The sequence below is a fragment of the Berghia stephanieae genome, chromosome 1 (assembly GCF_034508935.2).
Source record: "Berghia stephanieae isolate SIO BIC M18660-M18661 chromosome 1, UCSD_Bste_1.3, whole genome shotgun sequence".
Lineage (NCBI taxonomy): Eukaryota > Metazoa > Mollusca > Gastropoda > Nudibranchia > Aeolidiidae > Berghia > Berghia stephanieae.
Window position 1 is genome coordinate 82,430,035 of NC_088360.1, and position 21,936 is coordinate 82,451,970.

Below are 21,936 nucleotides of genomic sequence, written 5' to 3' on the forward strand. Positions count from 1 at the left end.
TGGGGCCATTGGATCGAATGGTGCCAGGCACCGTACCAATCTTTTAAAAATCATTAACAGCATAATTTAATTAAAAATAAAACTGAGAAATTTTAACTCCACTGTCTTTCGCCAACTCGCCAACAACATACTGCCTTTTTAGTCTCCACTCTATTCAAGATTCCGAATCACGCACTGCGCCGACTCGTATGTTGGTGACATCACTGCGCGAAGTAGTGACTAAATCAAACACCGTGGTGCAAAGCAATCCAAGCTCCAGTTAATGCTCTATCCATTAGTATCGCTACAGCTGATTGAGCGAGAAACTGGGTCGAATTATACTACCTTCAAATAGAGGAAAACCCCTCGACTTGTGCCAGGATCTGAGAGCTCCACCGTTGGACGGGGGGATGCGCCAAATTAGGGTAACTTCGGCCATCCAAAATATTACATTAACTGTCAAAAACACTGATCATTGTCAAGTTTTTTTGTAAGCAGCAAAGAAAGACAAAATAAAACTTTAAAAAATGACATATCAACCCCCCCCCCCCCCCCCCCACAACTCTTTTTTTTTTATTGAATAAAGTAATTCTTTGCAACGAAGCATTGTGGACGAATTTACCAACATTTTTCTTGCTTGTAGTGCCGAGTTGTGGTTACGTGTGTATGAGTGTTTATTTGTGTGTGTGTGTGTGTGTGTTTGTTTGTGCGTGTGTATTTGTGTGAGTCAGAGAAAGAAAGCGAAGATTGTCAACAGTTATACTTTGGTGTGTTTTTAGATTTTTTAAGTACTTAAGTGGAGTGATTTTTTCTTTGTGATGCTTTAAGATCTGAATCTACCTTTTATTTGTGCAATCATTAATCGTAGTCCACTGATTTCCACTATTTGAGATATACTTTGAAGTTTTGTTTTGTTAAACAATGAATTGCAATGAATCAAGTTGACTCTTTACTTCACCGACCGTTTGGGAGATTGACACTAGATGACAAATTAGAAATAAAAAGACTAGTTCCTCACCAACCAACTGATTTTGAATTAACACAGGTGTGGAAATCTCGAAAACGCTCTTTTTCAGTGACATGGTATGACAGGCATGAATGGCTCACAGTTAGTTTAGAAAAAAAAACGTTTCTTTTGTTTTTATTGTCTACTTTTTACAGATACAACAAACACTGACAAATCATGGACATCTATAGGCTATAGTGACCTTAACCACTTCCATCGTAATTCCTAACCTCCTGAACGTTGTTTTAGCACCCTTAAAAGAGTGAAAAATTTCTTGCGAAATTCAATGAAACACAGAGCGGTTAAATTCGTTAATGATTCTGTCAATTCACAAAGCTGAAATAGATGCCATTCCAAATTTCAATAAACACATTATAAAAAGATTTGCAGAGACGAAACATCGCCGTGCAGATTTTCTTTACAAGTACTAAAAGTAAGTAATTTCTGTCATAGGTTCTTTTTTTTTCTCTTTTGATTTACATTTATCACATATTGATTGCATTATCGACCAAAACCAATCCTTTAAATGGTGGACAAAGAATAATTACAAAGACCTTTTCATACGGGACTTGTATCTCAGTGTTGTGGCTTGATGTTTTCATGAATTATTTGTTTTTGTGAGTTTTGTCCACTCGTAGAAACCATCGACCATATTATATATATATATATGAGTGTTGGTGGGTACTCATAGGTACGAAAGTGCTCGATAATGATGGTTAGAGCTAATATAAAATATAAAGTGTATCACTCACTTATATGTGGCCAAGACATATGTTTCTGTGGCTTTCGTCCACGTCGGATGCCAACTGAAGACGTGGACGAAAGCCACAGAAACATATGTCTTGGCCACGTATAAGTGTGATACAATTTATATTTGATATAAAGAGAGAGAGAGAGAGAGAGAGAGAGTTAGATAGATAGATAGAGAGAGAGAGAGAGAGAGAGAGAGAGAGGAGAGAGAGAGAGAGAGAGAGAGAGGAGAGAGAGAGAGAGAGAGAGAGAGAGAGATTAGGACTGAGATTCGATTTAGCTACCTAAACTTTCTGCTGGTAACATTTGCAAGATGGCTGACTTGAAGTCAGTGACTTCATGCCGGATATTCTTCTCTGAACTTTGACAACGATGATCGACGTCGACGTCGCCGGCAAATAGTTTATAACATTTCCGAACTTGTCACGATGAGGCAAATTGTGAGTATTTTAAAACAATTTCATCATCAAGATGAGATAATAGAGTTAGTGTTATCGATGTACAGTTCAAAGCAGCGCAAAGAAAAATCCACTCATTTCATCAATCACCCCACAAGGCCCAGGTCTCAGCATAAAAAAATAAACACGACTGACTAGGGACATGAAAATTCATTTTTCGAATAACAGTACAAAACCTGGTTTGTAATGATGCAGTTTATCATCCCATTTATAAAACCGTTTGAATTTGTTCTCTATGTTTTTTTTTTAAAAGCAGAGTTATTCATATTTAAAAGTGGGAGTCAAATTCAAAGTCAACGGTCGCCGGCCAAATCAAAATCCATTTCCATGATCCATAAATACGCTTCAGAGTGGGTCACATAAAACCCTTTTGTGTGTTTACGGCGAAGTGAATTTTTTATATTATAATCAGATCTTGAACGTCAATTAAAAAGCGACATTCATACTAGGCTAGAGGTATAGTATCTATAGAAGATGAAGAAGGCTGGGTCTTGAAAAAGCATAAAATTTGATCTTATTTGTTTCTCTACGACTAACAGTTCCAGAGTTATTCATATTTTTCTGTTGAAAATTTTATCAATTTTACATAGATCTCACCACTGCTACCTCAAAACCAGTGTCTCATGGCGATAGTTTGGATTTTGCAATGAACATGGCCCACTTATTGTTTTCAGTAATTTTGTTTCAATTAAAAAATAAATGACAAGTGTTAGGTATCATTTAAGGAAGTGTCAATTTCCAAGGAGTGAGTCCTTGGTAGTTGACGGTTCATCAACTGCCAAGGAGTAAAATTGGAACTCTTCAGCTGCTTGTGGTGATTTCAGTCGAGCCTCCATTTGCGCGCATACGAATCTCGAAGCCCGTCACTTTCTACTTTCTTCCATTCACTCATTCCTTGTCAATCGTTGTGGAAAGGATCGAGTCAACACTTGTTGGCATTTGTTTTTAATTTTTATGTCTTTTCACGAATTCCAAGACAAGTTAAAATAATATCAAAACAAAAATTACTGTTGATTTCGGATTCAGCAAAAAAAATCCAAAAAACAACAGAATGACGTAGTGGCAAATCTCTGCCAAGTCCTGGATTAAAAAAGAAAAGTAAGATTTTCTTTATTTTAAAGGAAATATACTGCACATCGTCTTTATAAGGAACAATTAATGTAAAACATTTGTGCAACAAGATCAATCCGTGGCAGTTAATAGTAAATAGTTGACGATTTACCAACTGGCAAAAGTCTGTGACAAAAAGAGGAAATATGAGAGAGAGAGAGAGAGAGAGAGAGAGAGAGAGGGGAGAGGAAATGACAAAAATACACACACAGAGGAAAAAATGGCACAGAGAGGGAAAAGAGAAAATGACGGAGAGAGAGAGAGAGAAAAAGGAGGAAATGACAAATACACACACAGAGGAAAAAATGGCACAGAGAGGGAAAAGAGACAATGACAGAGAGAGAGAAAGAAGAATAAAAGAGAGTATTAATTAATATTAATAACATCACTCTGTGGCAATACATCACTTCATGACACTAAAGGTACTCCGTGGCAGTTAAAAGTACACATGTGTAGTTGCTGAAAGGACACAGTCCTTGGCAATTGACGATTTGACAATTGTCAAGGTCCTTGGCAATTGACGCTACCATCATTTAAAGGTCAGAAAATAAGCTTTATTTTTGTATAAATCATTTTCATGTGTGGTAAGTATGGAAAAGATTAGGGTTAAATGAAGATGGGGAAAAATATGAGGTTTTTGTCCTAAAAAGTGGAGTTGATGGTGTGTACAATAAAATAATGAGCGAGTGTATCAATTTTGATTAAATTTGGCAGAGATATTCTTCAATTAATTGAAAAGAAGAAGCTCAATTGGTGGCCACTGGACCGGACTTATCAAAGTGCCTAACTATTCATACCAGTCAGTCATTATGAATCAGGTAGGTAGGGGAAGGATAAAGTTATATGAACTGTTAGTCCAAATTATGAATAGTAATAAACCCAAAGTGATTTAGCAAAAACTTTCAAGCCAGAACTTCCTTCCAATTACAATATTTTCTAATTTATCATGACCTTGATTTTGCCATTTTATTAAATTAGACTGCTAGGGGAAAAAAAAACAAAAACAAACTCATTCTACAACATATTTATATCTTGTTATTTAATTTTTGGCCCAAACACTTTTTTATTCTATGTTTTAATACACAGAGGGGAATTATTTGCAATTATTTCAGCGAGATCTTAGGAATGAAATATATAGCATATTATGTTTCTTCTGTCTAACCGATTTTAATAATGTATAACATTTGCATCAAATTATGTAATAGAGTGTTGTTTTCAAATTTTTATCTTCCTCTTTATTAATGTAAATTGTAAATGCATTATGCTCAATTTAGACGAACATTTTTGTGTACCACCTGTTAATAAGAGCTCCATATTGAATGTTTTAGCAGTTTTTTATTAACTTCGCGCAATTTCGATCACAACTTTAATTTAATAGAATTATTTCACTGAGGTAATGGAATAAAATACAGGAGATTGAACTTGCCAATTTTTGCCTCCCAGTGACCTATCAAACAGTAATTATTCATCATTTAGACTTCCTATTCTTTGTGATCACGATCACCCTCAGAACTTTGATTTGTGTTTCTTGCCTATCTTCTTTGTTTAATGCTTGCCACTATGAATGTTATCTTTTCAGATTCAGCTAATGCCATACTGAAATTTGAAAGTTGTATGTCTGGTTATACCTTTATACGCTTTGATTTAAGTTCAAGTTCATATTGTCATCATTGATGTGGAGTGATATTGAAATACTTGCGAAAATGCCTTGTTGGTACTTTGATCGCAAGCAAATCAAAAATTCCCCCTCCTTCCTATCTGGAATCGACACAAGCACGGAGAATCGATACAGAAGAGAGGGTGCTCGTTTTATCATTGATGCTGGGACCAAAATGGGGCTGTATCCTTTTAAAAGTTGTACACAAGCAATACAATGAATTCAGCTTTTCTTCTTTTTTTTTTTATTCAGCGATTTGATTTTTGAAATATAGGTTTATTCCTAACTAAGGCTGCTTTGAAGAATTGATAATCAAATTTTTTAAAATCATTATATCATCACCTCTGTCACTGAAGAGTTCTACTATTACTACAGCCACCAACATCTCATAATCATTATCACTACCACCACCATCACATCATCATCATTATTGCTGCAACTACCTCAACCACCACCACATAATCATCGTCACCACTGCCACTGCTACAACCACCACCAACATCACATCACTATCATTATTATCACCACCAGCATAACAATTAAAACCACCTCCACATAATCACCATCACTACTACCATTGCTTCAACCACTGCCACAGTACTACAACCTGGGTGGGGTTCCTGACCTCCCATGGTGGGCAGTACACTGGTGGTATGCTCTTGGAATCTACATCTAATCCCTATTTGTTCCCAATTCCCCTTTGTCTACTTCCTCTTGGGTGCTTTGATTGTAATTCTAGAATTTTTTACTATCCCATTTTCTTCCTGTTTACTGGCGCTGATATAACCTAAATGTGTTGCAAGCGCCATAAAACCCTTAAAAAACAAACAAAAACAAAACACTACTACAATCAACATCACATAATAGAGTAGTGTGGGCCTGGGGTGGCAGAGCTGCTCAGGCACAGGTTTGGATTGCTATTAACTTCATGCATAGCCGGGCAGGCCATTCAGGGCACCCATGTACAACTCATCTATCAGGATGGTCTAGTGACAGTCCTCTGTTCTAGAACCTGCCTAACAGAGCTACCCTACATCAATGGGTGTGGACTTCCAATCAGTCCTTCTTCATGTATAGATTGTGGCAAAGAACCTGAAACTGCAGATTATGGGGTTGAGCGTTATTAGCCCCTGGATAGAATGTCATGATATTGTAGTGTGGGATTAGGCACATCACGTTATCATCATCACTACCATCACCAATTCCATCAAAAACAGCATCATCATTACTGTCACCAATACAATAATGTTCATACCATCATCAATTTTTTTTTTTTTTTTGAATGAATCACAGTGAGATTTGGTATGAATTATGAGTGTTTCCATGGGTAGATTTACACAAACTGTAGAGAAGTGATATTGTCTGTTAAATATGCTTTTTATGAGCCCATTCTATCTCGAGAGCGTCTTTTTGAAACATTATTTTTTTTACATGAAGAGTATGTCTCTTGACACTCCTGGAAAGCTTGGATGCTTTGCACGCTTGGTCAAGTGTTTCCACTTTTCCTTCGGAAACCATGATTTTCATTTCCCATTTAAAATGACACTATCGTCATTGGTATGTCTCATCAAAATCTATGTATTTTATCAGTCATTAGACCTTGCCCAATCTATGAAACTGGTTTGTTATATCAGGTTCGTTATATCATAACAAAAAAGGAAAAAATGCTGGTGGGCATTGAAACATAGCTTTTTTGCTATATGCTTCAAAAATTCAAGTGGTAAAACAAAAGGGGGGGGGGGGGGGGGAGTGGATATGTGATCATTATTTCTAGTAATTCATTACAAGCTTGTTTCATTAAAATTGTGTCTCACTGTTTAATAGACTGCTTGAAAAAAACTTTTCCAGGTATAATTTTGTCATCTTTGGGGTGAATTTTGGATGAAAGTTTGGGTGTTCTTGATTTCAATTTGAAAAGCTTGGCATCCTATTTTTTTATGTGCATATCAATTTCTATTCTGTAGCTTTCATGCCATAATCCTTAACTCTTCATTAGTCGTTGGGACACATGCGCCACTGGTGTTGTATACTTTCACAGATTTTACATGTTTCACTCATTCAAGGAATTTTACCGTTATGTAAGTTGTCAATATAATTTTCATGCTATACTTTCTGACTTTTTTTTCTCCTCAATCATAAAAACAAATAAAAAATAGAATTATGAATATATTACAGTGATGATAATCTTCCGTGGAATTCTCTGATTTTGGGATTTTCTCAGAAATTTTCTGCTGATTTTGCGTGTCAAACATGTTCCTCTGGTGAAATCTCAGGTCAAGTGGTGGATCCATGAAAAAATCACAGTCATGCCTTGTGTCATATTTTGAAACCTGTGCGCTCAGATGCATGAATATTGATGACACTCCCATTTTTATGGTGTCAGTCTAAACAAACATGCACCAGATGTCAAAAGTGAGACAAGGCAATTGATGGTTGAAAAGGAAGGGGATGGGAGAGGGGGTAATGAGTCTAGATTTTATTTGTAAGTAGGCCAAGAGGGGTAGTGCAGGAATAGGTCCATTTAAAAGATAATTATAACTTCCTTCTAATTAGAAAACAACCCCACATCAATTTAACCTCTCTCTCTCTCTCTCTCTCTCTCTCTCTCTCTCTCTCTCTCTCTCTCTCTCTCCTCTCTCTCTCTCTCTCCTCTCTCTCTCTCTCTCTCTCCTCTCTCTCCTCTCTCTCTCTCTCTCTCTCTCTCTCTCTCTCTCTCTCTCTCTCTTCTTCTATATATATATATTATATATATATATATATATATTATATATATATATATATATAATTTTAATGTTAAGTTTATAAAATCTCTACTACAACTATTAAGAAAAGGTGTACACTAGAGGTAGTAATATAATTAACGAAACTATGATGTTTTATGTTATGATTTTATTTGAGTTTGACAGATGGCCCCATGCATTTTTCCTCCTTTTTGACAAATTGCCATTATTATCTCTGGCATTATTAATAGTTTGTTTTTAATGTTCATGAAAAAAAGGAATGATGTTTTTGGCTTTTTTTCTCTCCTGTTTTGTATTTTCTGTTCACATTTTGGTTTATCAATCATCTGCGCTGGTCATAAATTACATTTTAAAAATTATTTATTCGTAGAGATTTTTGTCAAATTTTATCTGAATACTTCCTGATGTATTGTCTTCTTATGCACAGCATATTTTAAGTTTGATAATTTTAGAGGTTAAAAGTTTTGAGAAATAAATTTGAGAAATGTTACTCTTTCAATCCACTCAAATGTTGCTAAAAGTTATCATATTATTGATAATGACAGCATTTTACAGGAAAAGACAATAGTAACTGGCAATAATGACCAAATGCTCTTGCCAATAAGAGTTCCACTAAATTATACTGCTCAAAAAGCAATTAGTTTGGTAGCTCAATGTCAGCATTATAGATATTTATTGTCATTTTATTTGTTATCAGGTAACAGCAGCCTGTTGTCTTTTCTTGGCGGGCAAAGTGGAGGAAACTCCCAAGAAATGCAAAGATGTAATTAAAATTGCTCAAAACCTGCTGTCATCTGCATCCTTTGCCAAATTTGGAGATGATCCACGGGTATGTGTAACACCGTATGAGTTAAATCTTATTTGTTTTGTTTATTTAAATTTAAAGCAAGATTTGTTTTGATAAATGTGTATTCATAGTTGCCAAGTGTTCCGTTTTTAACAGAACAGATCTGCTTTCAATTTTTGTGATCATTTTTATATTCACGATTTTTTTCAATTTCATGATCACCACATAATATGTTCTACCCTTAAATTTTATCATTTCATTTATTCATGAAGGAGGAAGTTATGACTATGGAAAGGATTCTTCTCAAGACTATCAAGTTTGACTTCAATGTTGAGCATCCATATTCTCACTTGCTCAAATATGCCAAGAACTTTAAATGTAAGAGTTGGTTTCTTTTCATTTTCATATTGTTGAAATTGGTGGTTTAATCATTAGGCCATTTTTATTTTTGAGCATATTAAGTTTAAAATTTGGAGAATATGTGCACTTTATTTCTGACACGTACCATTCATTGCTTTTCATTTCGATTCCGTTTTTAAAATTATTGTTAAAAAAATTATTATTTCTTTTTTTTTTAATTACATATCAGAATTAATTGTGTGTAAGAGTTATGTTTTCAACTCAGTATTATTCTTATTATTCATTTTAATTACTTAATTTCTTTTCTTTTCGTAAGGTAATAAGATAAGAAAGATAACAATACAAAAATGTGGAAGCAAAACATAATATCAGAGGGGAGCGAGGTGGAGAGAAAGAGAGTGTTAGTTGTTTTTTTTTAATTTTTGAGAACATTTTAATTGTGAATCAAAGAGTTCCATAATGGGATTGACCATCTTGGCAGATCAAACATTCAGTCTCCAGTATACAATCAAGAAACGATCTCCACTTGTGTCCCACTATTAAGATTTGTGAGTGGGATGTATGTAATGTTGAATGTAATGTGTGATAGTCCAACTGAATTTGTGAATCACTTTGATATTTTAATTACATTTTTTTTCTCCAGGTGAAAAAGAGAAGATTCAGAACATGGCCCAAATGGCTTGGACATTCATTAATGATAGGTAATTGTAATTGTTCAATTTACTCCCAAGACTGACTCTCTCTATCAATCTATCTATATCCATCTATCTATCTCTCTCTCTCTCTCTCTCTCTCTCTCTCTCTCTCTCCCTCTCTCACTCTCTGAAAAATTGTTTCAAATGGATTGTATATATCAGGTGGTCACAAAAAAATAATGCGCCACTTTTTGTTGATTTGTATCTCTGAGACTTTTCATTGGATTTATTTCAAATTCAAAATACAAATAAAATAAATCCTTATACGTAGACTGTCAAAATGTTATGAGTGGTAATTGAGAAACAAAAAAGATCAGTGATTTTCAAAACTGTGTTCAGGAATACAATATCAGAGAAAAATGAGACAACATTGCAGAGAGTAAAATGGCGATGATCTTATCATTTGTTGCCATTTTTCACAAACATTAATTATGTCACAATAAACATTATTTTTATCATAATTTTCCTCATCATATAAGAAATTGTCTACATAGCACACTCACATGCCTATTTTGTTCCAACGATTACAAAGTTAGCACTTTTAAGTGATCAATAGCACTGACTACTTCCTCTTTAATGACCCAATGTAGTCTCTTTTTCCAACTTGAAATGCACTTTCAAATTTCCTCATTGGTTAACTCCTCCCATCATAAAATAATTCTTTCTTTCAAGGTTTCTTCTGTGAATGCAGATCTTTGTCCACTATAAACCATCTCGGTCAAAGAATTCCAAATTGTGTAATCCATGGAATGAATCAGGCTGGATGGTTGAGGCAGCCAGATGTCTTTCTCTATGAAATAGTTATTCTTACTTTGAAGAAAAGCTTGTGTTCTTTTGCTCATATGAAATTTAGCACCATCTTGTTGAAAAATGAAATTCCGTCCTGGATAAAGGTATTCACAGTCTGACAAAAGATTTTCTTCCTATAGATAGTATGCGCTTGGCTAAGAAGCTCATAACATTGCCATCCGGAAGTATAACGGGCCAACACACAAAACGGTGTGTATCCATGAACGTTTATAGTCAGGTTACTACAGTTCAGTGAGCATTACTCATAAACGCGGATGGCAAAAAAAAATAACAAAGACCTGAGTGACGTCATCTTCGAACTATCTATAGTTTTATGTAATTATCAGCATAGAGTTTCCCAAGCAGAGCAACAAGTGTCTTCTTTTAAAAATTGCAAGCCAAATGACACAATAAGTTGTGTTATCTTTTCGATATTGAAATTTTAAAGGGGTGTTACAAAATTTTATGTTATTCAGAGGCTGGTAATCTAATTATTTAGATATTTTGCTGTTCTATTAATAAAGAATAATTCTAATAGTAATAAATATTCGAAAAAGATATCTTTATAACTTTTTACAATAAAAATATATAAATAGCGGCGCATTGTTTTTGTTTTTGTTTTGTTTTTTTGTGGCCACCTGATGTATTAATACAATTTGATATTTGTTAATCTGTGATGACTCATTAGTGTCAGTCTGTTTTCACCTGTATGACAATGGGCTAATGGATGATTAATCAATAATCTATTTTAATATATTTCCCTTTCAAGTTTATGTACTACCTTGTGCCTTCAATGGGAACCAGAGATAGTTTGCATTTCCCTGATGTACCTTGCCTCACGGCTCACTAAATTTGAACCCAGTGATTGGTCTGGGAGAACGAGCAGCAAAAGCAAGTGGTGGGAAGACTGGCTTGAAGGAATGTCCATGGAGCTCATGGAAGGTGAGTGACAAATAAATCGTATGGTTGTGAACTCGTATCTTAATAAAATAATTCTTGCAATATTTTAAAACTTTTAAATGCTTTCTTTCCTGCAAGGGAATTATAACCTTGAATGAGAAGTGTCTAAAGGCTTATAATGATAATAATAATAATATGATTGTCCTCAAAATAGTGGCAATTTGTCATTTGGTTACACATTTATAACAATAAAATATTATAAAGAGTATACATAACATAATAAATTGACATAGATACACACTCACACATATGCACACTATAACATCGTCATCAACATCATCATCATAATCATCATCACAACAATCTTCCTAATATTTCTGTTACCATCCTTCACTTTCACCATTCCCCTATAACACCATCACCATCCTCATCATACTCTATATTATATTATTTTTTCCTGTAAAAATCTATAAGAGGGAAAGTTGTGCTTTGATATCCATCATCAGAAAGACAAATGTTGTGTTTTCAGATTATGCTCTCTCTTTCTATTTCATAACATGATTATAATAATATAATTTGGTTAGAGTATAGCCTGTGTCTGCAGTATGGTCTTTGCTTTGAACACAAAAAGATATTGAGCTGGAATCCCTGCGCTTTGATTGACCTTGAGCAAGTCACCTCGTTCTAGCTCACTTTGCAGCAATGCACTCTGGCTGATGCCTGGTTTATTCCAGACTTCCTTTGGAATAGACTCTAAAGACTTTGCCTCAGGATTAATGAAGGAATTTTTTTAATATATAAATTTCAGGAAGAATGTTTTACCTACTCTTTAGGCGGGCCAAACCCCGCCGTTTTCTAGTCTTAGATTGTCAAATTACAAGAGCTCTTTTTTTTATATCTCAAAAATGTTTGCTATACTGATTAAAGATTTGATTGTTTTGAAACCCGTTCCCAGTCATCCTTAATTGTTTTTGGAACAGGCAGATTCAATTAAGACTATTTTTTGGATTGCTATATTGGTAGAAATAACAGAAAAAGATAAGTCAAATCTTACAACTTTTGTAGAGATTCACTGCTGATGGTTTTCCTTGGATCTGCACAAATCATCAATTTTGGAGACAGATGAGAATTTCCTCCTTTTAAAAATTTTATTGCAACCCTACAATTGACTGGCAGTGAAAGAGTTGATGCACGCTGGAAGAAATATGTGCAGATTATCCCCACTTTCTAGATGTTATAATTGAGCATGTCTGTCCATATTTCATTACCTACAGGTTGAGCTTTCATTCTCCAGAATGAATAATGTCATAATATCATTAGCTATTGATCTAAAAAAAAAAAATGGGGGTTAATGCTGTTAAATTGGGGCTCAAAAGTAATTGTTCAAAATTTTCCTTCTTTTTCACTTTTTGTCACCATCAGCACTGGTTAATGTAGGTTTGTTTTTTTTTTCTACTACTGATCTCTTTATTAGGTGGGCGATATTTTTGGCTTGTTTTAACACATCTCCTTTTCTTCAGACATTTGCCACCAGGTGTTAGATCTGTACTCCAACAAAAGCAAGAAACAAGTGACTGCTGACTCTCCTCCCAACAGTCCTGTCAAAGCCAGTAAGATAGCAGATGACTCCACTCCACCTCCCCCTCCAGACAGGCCACCCCCCATCAAAAGGCCCAGGGAGGTGAGAAGTTGATCATAAAGATATTAAGTTATCTCTTGTGTATTATTATTTTTATTATTTAAAATATTTTCCTTTCCTGTTCTTTGTGCGATCCTTTTTTATGCTCAATTTTCACATTTCTGCCAAACCCTTTTTACTGGTGCTGAAATGACCTTAAGGTTTTGTGAGACTCATTTTGGGTTTTATAAAATATCAATGATATATACATGGATATTTTTAAAAAGAAATTTCGTTTTGATTATTATGAAACAGGAACCTTTTATGAAAGTCGATCAACACACCCCTTAAAGATACTATCTCTCTCTGTCTCTGTCTGTCTGTCTCTCTCTCTCTCTTTGTGTCTCTGTCCATCTCTCTCTCTCTCTCTCTCTCTTTCTCTCTCTCTCTCTCTCTCTCTCTCTCTCTCTCTCTCTCTCTCTCTCTCCCTCTCTCTCCCTCTCTCTCTCTCTCTCCCTCTCTCTCTCTCTCTCTCTCTCTCTCTCTCTCTCTCTCTCTCTCTCTCTCTCTCTCTCTCTCTCTCTCTATCTCTTTCTCTCTCTCTCGCTCTCTCTCTCTCTCTCTCTCTGTGTGCGTGATAAAATACAACATCATGAACGGGAATCAAAGCTGACCCATCTTTGTTCTCTCTCTCTCTCTCCTACTCAGGATGTGAAGTCTGAAACTGAATCTGCTTCTGTGTCGGAAGTCAAGGAAAAGGAGAGCAAATATAGCACAGCCTCCAAACAGGAGACAGAAAGTAATTCCTCCACAGCCACATCAACCGCTGATGATGCAGGGATAACTGTTGGTAAGTAATAATAATGATGATGAGAAAAATTACATGTCACATATAGATTAAATAATTGTAAAGATGTAGTAAATGAATATAAAAATTGATGTTTAATTTGTAGGTGTGGACCAATTTTTAAGAAGGAGATTCAAAGTTAAAACATAGGACAACATTTTCATTTTAAAAAAGTTTGCAACCGTATGGTAAAAAGATCTGGGGTATCTTTCACTTTTTGTTCGAATTGACACCAAACTGTCACTTCTGTTCGACTTGGTGATGTGGTGGTGATTAAGAGGATAAGTGGGATTGTCTAAAACATTTCTAATTTTCCTTAAACAACATTCTATGTATAAATAATTAAAAGACACGGATGAAGTTTGGGCATGTTGTATTCTTTGCTACTGTTGAGACCCTCCTATGAAGATGGATCGGTCTGCATTTTAAAGGAACATGCAGTGGCAAAAATAAAAATTTATATTTTTATAAATAATGATGATACAACCCTTTTCACTTAATAGCTAGTGATTCAAGAAGATAAAAAATGTAGAGGACATGAAAAAATATTCACCCGTTGAAATTGTTTGGTGGTCATTTTGGATTGTTACCATTTTATAAAAGACAAAGACTAAAGAACTAATGGACAATAGTGTTGAAAATAAGTATTTTGATAGATCAATATATGATATTTTAAAAATACTCAAGCTTTTTGAGATGCAAGGTTTTGTTTTTATTTTATTAACATTTAACTCCAAGTTAACTTTTACATGTCAAAATGTAACAATTCAAGAAAAAAAGATGTTAAAGCTGAAATAGGAAATTCAATCCTGCCTTCATAGCAACTATCCGTGCAAGAATTTTTAAATACTGGGTGTACACATATATTGATGTATTGTTTCATTAGACCTGTAAATTCTCAGCCAATTAACTGAAATCAGTCAATTTGTCAAATTCAAATATTTTTTTGAAAAAGGAAAGAAAGAAGAAGTGCATAAAGAAAGAATTCACAAATCGTAGTCAAATGACCGTAAAGTAATTAGGAGTATTCCATAAAGCTACGCATAGCTCATGGGAGCCGTTTATATTAACGATGGATTTATTGCCAAGGCTAAGCGGTGCTTTTTAGAATTGGCGTGACTGAACAGATCCCACTGTAATTTCACACAGCCTTCGTTAAATTATTTTTTCACTTTCCAACCTGTCGTGATCCCAACAGTAGCCAATTTTAACTGAGCCGCCGAGCGATAAATTTCACTGTTTCATCTTAGCCAAAATTGACCACATTTACAAGCTGGGTTTTAAAAGTATAAAAAAAGTAAAATGCGAATGCCGGAAGTAACATCTCTAGTAGATGGTAATGGTAGACACCTTTAAATCGAAAGTTAGATTAGGATAGATTTCTACAAGCACATTTCGATTGCCTCACGTTGTAAACAAACTAGTTGACCGTTTCTTCACTGATTGGGTATCTGATTGTAAGGAACAATGGTAAGTAGCCTAATTAATTGCCGTGAAAATCAGGACGTTTTCTGCCATTGTTTTGCTCAAGCCCAAGTGAGCTTGCTGTTTTGTGGCGATTTACCTTCATTTAAATTCTTTGAATTTTTCCGCTACGCCTGCCGAAGTTTCTTCATTGTGATGATAATTCACTTCTACTTAATCAGTGTATTGGCCAGAAGTCATATTTGTTTTTTTCTCTCTGTCATTAACTGATTGAAAATCAAGTTTGCTCATTGCTACATTATTCTAATGTTCTGACAATGCCTGAGCTGTTCGTGGATCGCAATTCAGACTTGTCGAGCATCGATAAAGATGTGAGGAATAAATTCAATTTGTCATGGCTAGAAGTTAAAGATGATAATGGTGATTATTTTTCTGACTATATCAGAAAAATTCCAGAGGCAGGAATATGACTTTGATGAAGTCTTTACCTATATGCCTATATGAATGACATGCTTATTTAGCATTCCTTCTACATCAAATTATGGCAGTCATACTTCCAGTAAGAAATAACACCCACTATTTTAATGTATTATATTTATCACTCTCCTCTCCAATGATGCCCTTATTTTTTAAAAAAATAATTGAATCTTCAGTTTGTCAAGGAGTTTCAGTCAATTTTTGTAGAGCTCATTTACAGGTCTATATCATCTTTTAGGATTAACCTAAGCTTTCCAATGATGTATGACATGGAAGTGCTCATTTCAGAGATCTAATGTTACTAAGGGATTAACTTCGAGACCTGAATATTTTTTTTTTTGATTGGCTTGAAATAAACCCACCTTTGGATATATTGCATTTGATTTTCAAACATTTCTAATGTCATTTCAGGTGCTCCCATCCCTGTGGCTCAGCACAGAACCCCCAACCAATACAGGAGTTCCAACAACAACAATAGAGCAGAGTCAGATAGCTACAGCTCGTACAACCCTTATGTATCCTCGCGTATGTTTTCATCGTCCTTCATGTCCCAAGAGGGCTCTCAAAATATTCAGTCCATTCTAGCTGGCAATAGTGCTCCTCCCCCTGCTGTAGCCCAACCCGCTGTGTATTCAGAACCTCCACCCCCTTCACATCATGGACCTCCTGATGCCAGTCAGTACCCTCCACCAACAGCTTCTGTACCACCACCTCATACATCCCAGTACACCTACCACCCTCAGCAGACTCAGTACGCACCCCCATCAATACCCCCACCCCACGCCTATCACCCTCCCGCAAACCCACCCCCGACCTATGATCCCTATAATCCCCCAGTCTCCAATCCTAGTTATCACCCACCCTCTTCCTACTCGGCTCCTCCCCCAGTGTCTATATCAACCTATTTACCACCACCAACCCACCCTCCTACCAACTCATACGGCTACCCACACACCCACGTTCCTCCTCCCTCACTTCAGCCACAACATCCGCAACACCCACCTGCCTACCACCAGCCCTCACATCCACCTTCACACCAGCCCTCACATGCACCTTCGCATCACACTCCATCACATCCCTACTCACTGCCTAGGCCAACTGAGCCTCATCAGAGCTATGGTGGGGTGTCTCGCAATTATTCCAACATGTCTGGCAGTAATACAAGGAAGGAGATACCTGCACTGACTGAGATAAAGATTACAGGGCGAACAACAGATTGGAACATGAATAATTAGGATTCAAAATTTTGTGTTTGTATGTTAAAATCAGAGAGAGATGTTGAATTCCCATTTCCACTGATGTCAATCGTAGATTTTGTTGATGTATATGTCTTTAATCAACCTTGAATGAGCATGGTGAAAATGTGAGGGGCAGTAAAAAAATCAATGCCATGACAATCATTGTTTTGCAACAAATGTTTAATTTGGGGGACTCATAATTATAATCAAACCTCGAATGCAAAATGCTATTCATGAAATTGGACTTTTAATTGGGTCAGTAACGTCATTTTGAACATGTCACCGTAATGCAAGTTGCCAAAACACAGAGCTGTAAAAGAATTTGTGAATTTGGAGGGAGATATACCAGGATATATCCACATACACACACACACACATAAAAACAACCTTCAAAATTTATGCAAAGATCAAGATTTTTGTTGAGATAATGTTTGCAGGTGTATGGATATGTGTATGTTCAACTTATTTTATGAGAAATACACAAAGAAAATTGGCAAGCAAAGTTTTGGTCAGTATTTTAGGACAAGCATGGTGTGATTCACACTTTATTTCCTATCCTTATCAAAGACTATAAACTAAGACAATTAAACGTCTCAAAGCACTATTGTTTCAAGCCTGATTTTAAAAGGAATAAAGGGCTGTTTCACGTTGACATTGTAGTTCGTGCCCGAGTATGTTGATCTCTCCCTTTGGGAGAAAATTGTTAATTTCACAGGGAATTGTTTCCTCACCGACCAAATTCACCTGATTTGGCTCCATCAGAATTCTGTCAGCTTATGCCAATGAAAGAAGCCAATAGATGTCATTGATATTATTGAAAAACATCAGTTTTACACTAAGACCAACACAGCCTCATAAAAAGTTGGAAAATGGCTGTTGAAAGTTGAAGATACTATGTTGAATAATAAGTCTTATCATGACAATTCTCCTTTAATTTCACATATTACTCTTGTTCCTATACTTTTTTTTTAGTTTTTAAGTTAGAAGTAGAAGTCAACTTCATTTATTTGGAAATTAACTGGCATTATTTTATTATCTGGATTTTGTTTCCTCTTAGAATTGTATTGTGGGTAAATCAGAAAACGCTTTGACATGCTTCATTCATCATTCCATCAAAATGCACGTCTTAAAAAAGAAACCCAAATGTGTTAAAATGTTAGCTTCCTACATCAAATTATAAATTTGTGTAGCACATGTGTCAAATGGGTTTGTTATTTTCCCTGAGAATTTTATCTCTGGTCAAATGTAAAAGAAACAAACTGCTCGAGGTTCTTTATTTAATATGAATACTTGAGCTGAAAGGCATTATTTTCAGATCATATACGTTGCAACCAATATTTTTCTTTTTGTTTGACATATTTTAAATTGTGTGACCAGCATAAACATGATATTCATTATTAGAATGATACATTTTCCATTTTGTTTAAATATTTTTGTTTCAAATAGTATCATAGTTCATTTACTGATCAGCAACGGTTTTGAGAAGTTCTGCTTAGAAAAAATCCTCTGCCCCAAGTTTGAAACCATAGTCAAAATGAGAGTTGTTCACTTTTTGTTGAATGTTTAGAGGGCAGGCTTCTGAGAGGAAACTCAACCTTAACAAAGGTTTTTATATAAGGCGAATATTCTGATACTTTGACTTGTTGAATTAATGGCTTAATGATTACTGATATGTAAAGATGAAAGTTTCTGTTTTAAGTTAAATATTAAAAACTGAAAAATAAATACACTTCTCTCTTTGTGATTATTTTTAAATATGGTGGGGTGGGGGGAATGAGGCTGTGGCAAAAGGTCAATTTTGAAATATTGGACACAAAAAAACCCCCAAAAAACGTAATTATAAATTTGAAAAGCTGAAGAAATATTTAGTTTTCATCTGTTTGCCACAGCCTCATAAATATATAGGGAGACAGAATATTGTGGCTTTATTATTTGCTGTTATAACGCACTATTTCTTCCATTGCGTAGCACTACAAGATGACTAGGTGGGGTTCGTGACCTCCCATACTTACTGTGTCTTCTATCCCCCTATATCTGTTTTCCAACTTGCTTTCTGTCTTTGTCTTGGAATGAGATTACTTGGTTTTGTCTTGGCCCTGGCCAGTGGGCCTTGCTGAGAGGGAAACAGTCAAATGTATAGTTCCAGTTTTGGGAGATGATATTTTTTTTCCTTGTAAATCATCTCTCTCTCCCATAGTGGGCAGGAGATACATACTGTGTCTTCTATCCCCCTATATCTGTTTTCCAACAAGCTTTCTGTCTTTGTCTTGGAATGAGATTACTTGATTTTGTCCTGGCCCTGGCCGGAGTCCTGGCTGGGAGGGAATCAGTCAAATGCATAGTTATTGTTTTGGAAGATGATATTATTTTCCTTGTGAATCATCTCTCCGTTATGTATTATTATATTTGTTATTTTTGTATTATGTATAATGTAAGCATTTGAGTGTATTCCTCTTTGTTGGATTTTGTGTTTGTGTCCGGATGAGACTTATAGGTGATCTCAAACTAAGTACATTGGTGGTATGCTCTTGGATTCTACATCTGATCCCTATTTGCTCCCAGTTCCCATTTGTCTTACTTTCTATTGGGTGCTTTAATTGTAATTCTAGAACTTTTTACTATCCCATTTTCTTCCTTTTTACTGGCGTTGATATAACCTAAATGTGTTGCAAGCGCCGTAAAACCCTTAAAAACAAACAAACAATCATCTCTCTGACTGTTATGCACTGTATTATGTTTTGTTTTCATATTGTACATAATTTATAAACATTTGATTGTATACCTCTTAGTAGGGACCTGTTCTTGTTCTGGATAAGACTTTTAGGTGATCTCAAACTAAGTACATGATAATGTGCTCTTGGAATCTACATCTATTTCCTATTTGAACCAATTCCCCTTTGTCTTAACTTTTCTTGGGTGCTTTAACTGTAATTCTAGAACTTTTTACTATTCCCTTTTCTGCCTTTTTACTGGCGCTTTCTGGTGATTTCTCGGAAGGATTAACTTAATATTGTGATAATGTTTTTCTGTTTGTAGAATTAGTGATTTTGACATGGAGTAAGTAAAAGACTCGAGAAATTAAAGAAACAGTTTATATCGAGCATTCTCTAGACCAAGTTTTCGGTTTCTAGCTGGAGAGTTAACATTGCCTCTGAGCAGTCTTTCGGATCAAAATTCCAAAAAAGTTTTTGGTTTAGACGGTAATGTAAAGGTCACTACATTTGTAGTTTGACCCATGGGTGCAAGAGTGCCGGCCGATTGGATTACCGAAAAAAACGTCGCCGGCTTTTTGCAATTTGGATTTGATTTCTTTTTTTTTTTTGGTGCAACTTGTGACAAGAAACTTAACAAATTACTACATTACAACCTTTGGATTAAACATACAACAATTGTGGACTACTATTATGAAGACTAGATGCTGAGAACAAGACTTCAAATGACGAGGTAAGTCCGTGAATCTTGCAGGCTTTTTCAGATTATATGTCTGGTCATAAGTAGACTTGCAGGCTTTTTGAGGTCCAGTTGCTTGCACCCATGGTTTGACTTCTTTGGCCGGGGTGGGGTCATTTGATCTCAAATTGTGGAAAAAGGTCACTTACTGTATTTTCTATCTCCCTACAATTGTTTTCTGAGTTACTTTCTGCCTTTGTCTAGGAATGGGTTTACTTGGTTTTGTCCTTGTCCTTGGCTGAGAGGGAAACAGTCAAATGTATAATGTTAGTTTTGGAAGGTGATATTTTTTACTTTGGAAATCATCTCTCTGTTATGTACTGAAAGTTATATTTTTGTTTTGAGCATATCTTGTAAACATTTGAGCACGTTCCTCTTTGTGGTATCCAGTCCTGGTGATCTCAGCATTGGAATCTACTTCTGTTCCCAATATGAACCAATTTCCTTTTGTAATTCTAGAATTTTTTGGCAATCCGATTTTCTTCCTTTTTACTGGTGCTGATATGACCTAAATGAGTTACATGAAAACAGAGCACACTTGGTCGTATATAATTATACTCTCCCTTTGCTTTGCGAAGCATGTTCCAAAAAGCACTGGTTAGTACATCAGAAGTACTGTCTGCCATGTCTCGAAGGCTGCACCGTAGTGTGAGCAGACACAATTGCCAAGAACATTAAGGACCGTAGCAAACGGGTCCCTAATCAGGCTTTTGAGCGCCGTGTCCGCAAGGCGTACCGTACGATTTTGGACTCGCTACCTGCGGAGGAGTCGGACTGGACAGCCCCGTTCAGTCCCCGAGAAGTGGGTGCAGCAATTAGCGATGTAAAGAACAGCAAAGCAGCAGGGATAGATGGTGTATATCCCGATATGGTGACGCATCTGGGCCCCAGGGCACGGGCCTGGCTAGCAGAGGCAATGTCCAACGTCCTTGCAAAAGGAAAGCTTCCACAAGTGTGAAAGCATGCGAAGATAGTTGCCATCCTGAAGCCCGGGAAACCGGCGAAGGAGGCCGACAGTTACAGACCCATATCTCTGCTGAGCTGTCTTTACAAATTGTTGGAGCGTGTTCTATTAAACCGATGAGGGCCGGTCCTAGACGCTGTCCTGCCACCCGAGCAGGCAGGCTTCAGGGAAGGGAGGTGCACCACGGAGCAGGTCATTGCCCTTACAGAGCATATTGAGCATGGGTTCGAGAGAAAACAGCAAACAGGTGCTGTTTTTATAGACCTATCAGCGGCGTACGATACGGTCTGGTGCGAAGGGTTGATGCTCAAACTAGCAAAAATCATAAGGTGCAAAAAGACCTTGAAGTTGTTCTCTTCGATCTTAGGGGAAACAATTCCACGTCGCGCTGGGAGATGCCACGAGCAAAGTAAGGAAATTGAAGAATGGGGCCCCTCAGGGGTCGGTACTTGCGCCAATGTTGTTTAACGTTTACATTAGTGATATGCCGAACACTTCCTCCCTGAGGCTGGGATACGCGGACGACTTGGCACTCGTTACTCAGAGTAAAGTGTGGACCCGTCTCGAGAGCGTACTCAGCGAGGATGTCACCAGACTCAAATCCTACTTCGACAAGTAGTACCTGAAGATGAACACTTCAAAAACCGTGGCCACTGCATTTCACCTATGCAGTGCTTGGCACACC

At 36.2% G+C, this 21,936-nt stretch overlaps 1 protein-coding gene across 2 annotated transcripts; it reads left to right on the forward strand.

The window, feature by feature from the left end:
* The first annotated feature begins 1,891 nt into the window (after positions 1-1,891).
* On the forward strand, positions 1,892-18,562 carry LOC144959103 (uncharacterized). Of its 2 annotated transcripts, XM_078891531.1 has the most exons (11): positions 2,034-2,175; positions 4,018-4,121; positions 4,883-5,143; positions 6,957-7,038; positions 8,399-8,530; positions 8,761-8,866; positions 9,492-9,549; positions 11,102-11,274; positions 12,753-12,913; positions 13,559-13,700; positions 16,011-18,562. In XM_078891531.1, exons 3-11 carry the CDS (start codon positions 4,977-4,979, stop codon positions 16,832-16,834), a joined length of 1,845 nt encoding a protein of 614 aa, XP_078747657.1. In that variant the 5' UTR covers positions 2,034-2,175; positions 4,018-4,121; positions 4,883-4,976; the 3' UTR covers positions 16,835-18,562. The 2 variants fall into 2 exon arrangements, with proteins under 2 accessions (XP_078747651.1, XP_078747657.1); XM_078891525.1 differs by lacking the exon at positions 4,018-4,121 and having other exon boundaries at positions 1,892-2,175.
* Positions 18,563-21,936: the final 3,374 nt, after the last annotated feature.

Excerpts from the sequence above, each read along its gene's own strand:
- LOC144959103 (XM_078891525.1), top strand. The coding sequence starts at position 4,977 with ATGTGGAGTGATATTGAAATACTTGCGAAAATGCCTTGTTGGTACTTT. Across the intron at positions 8,867-9,491 it reads ATATGCCAAGAACTTTAAAT|GTGAAAAAGAGAAGATTCAG; the intron begins GTAAGAGTTGGT and ends TTTTTTCTCCAG. Across the intron at positions 13,701-16,010 it reads TGATGCAGGGATAACTGTTG|GTGCTCCCATCCCTGTGGCT; the intron begins GTAAGTAATAAT and ends ATGTCATTTCAG.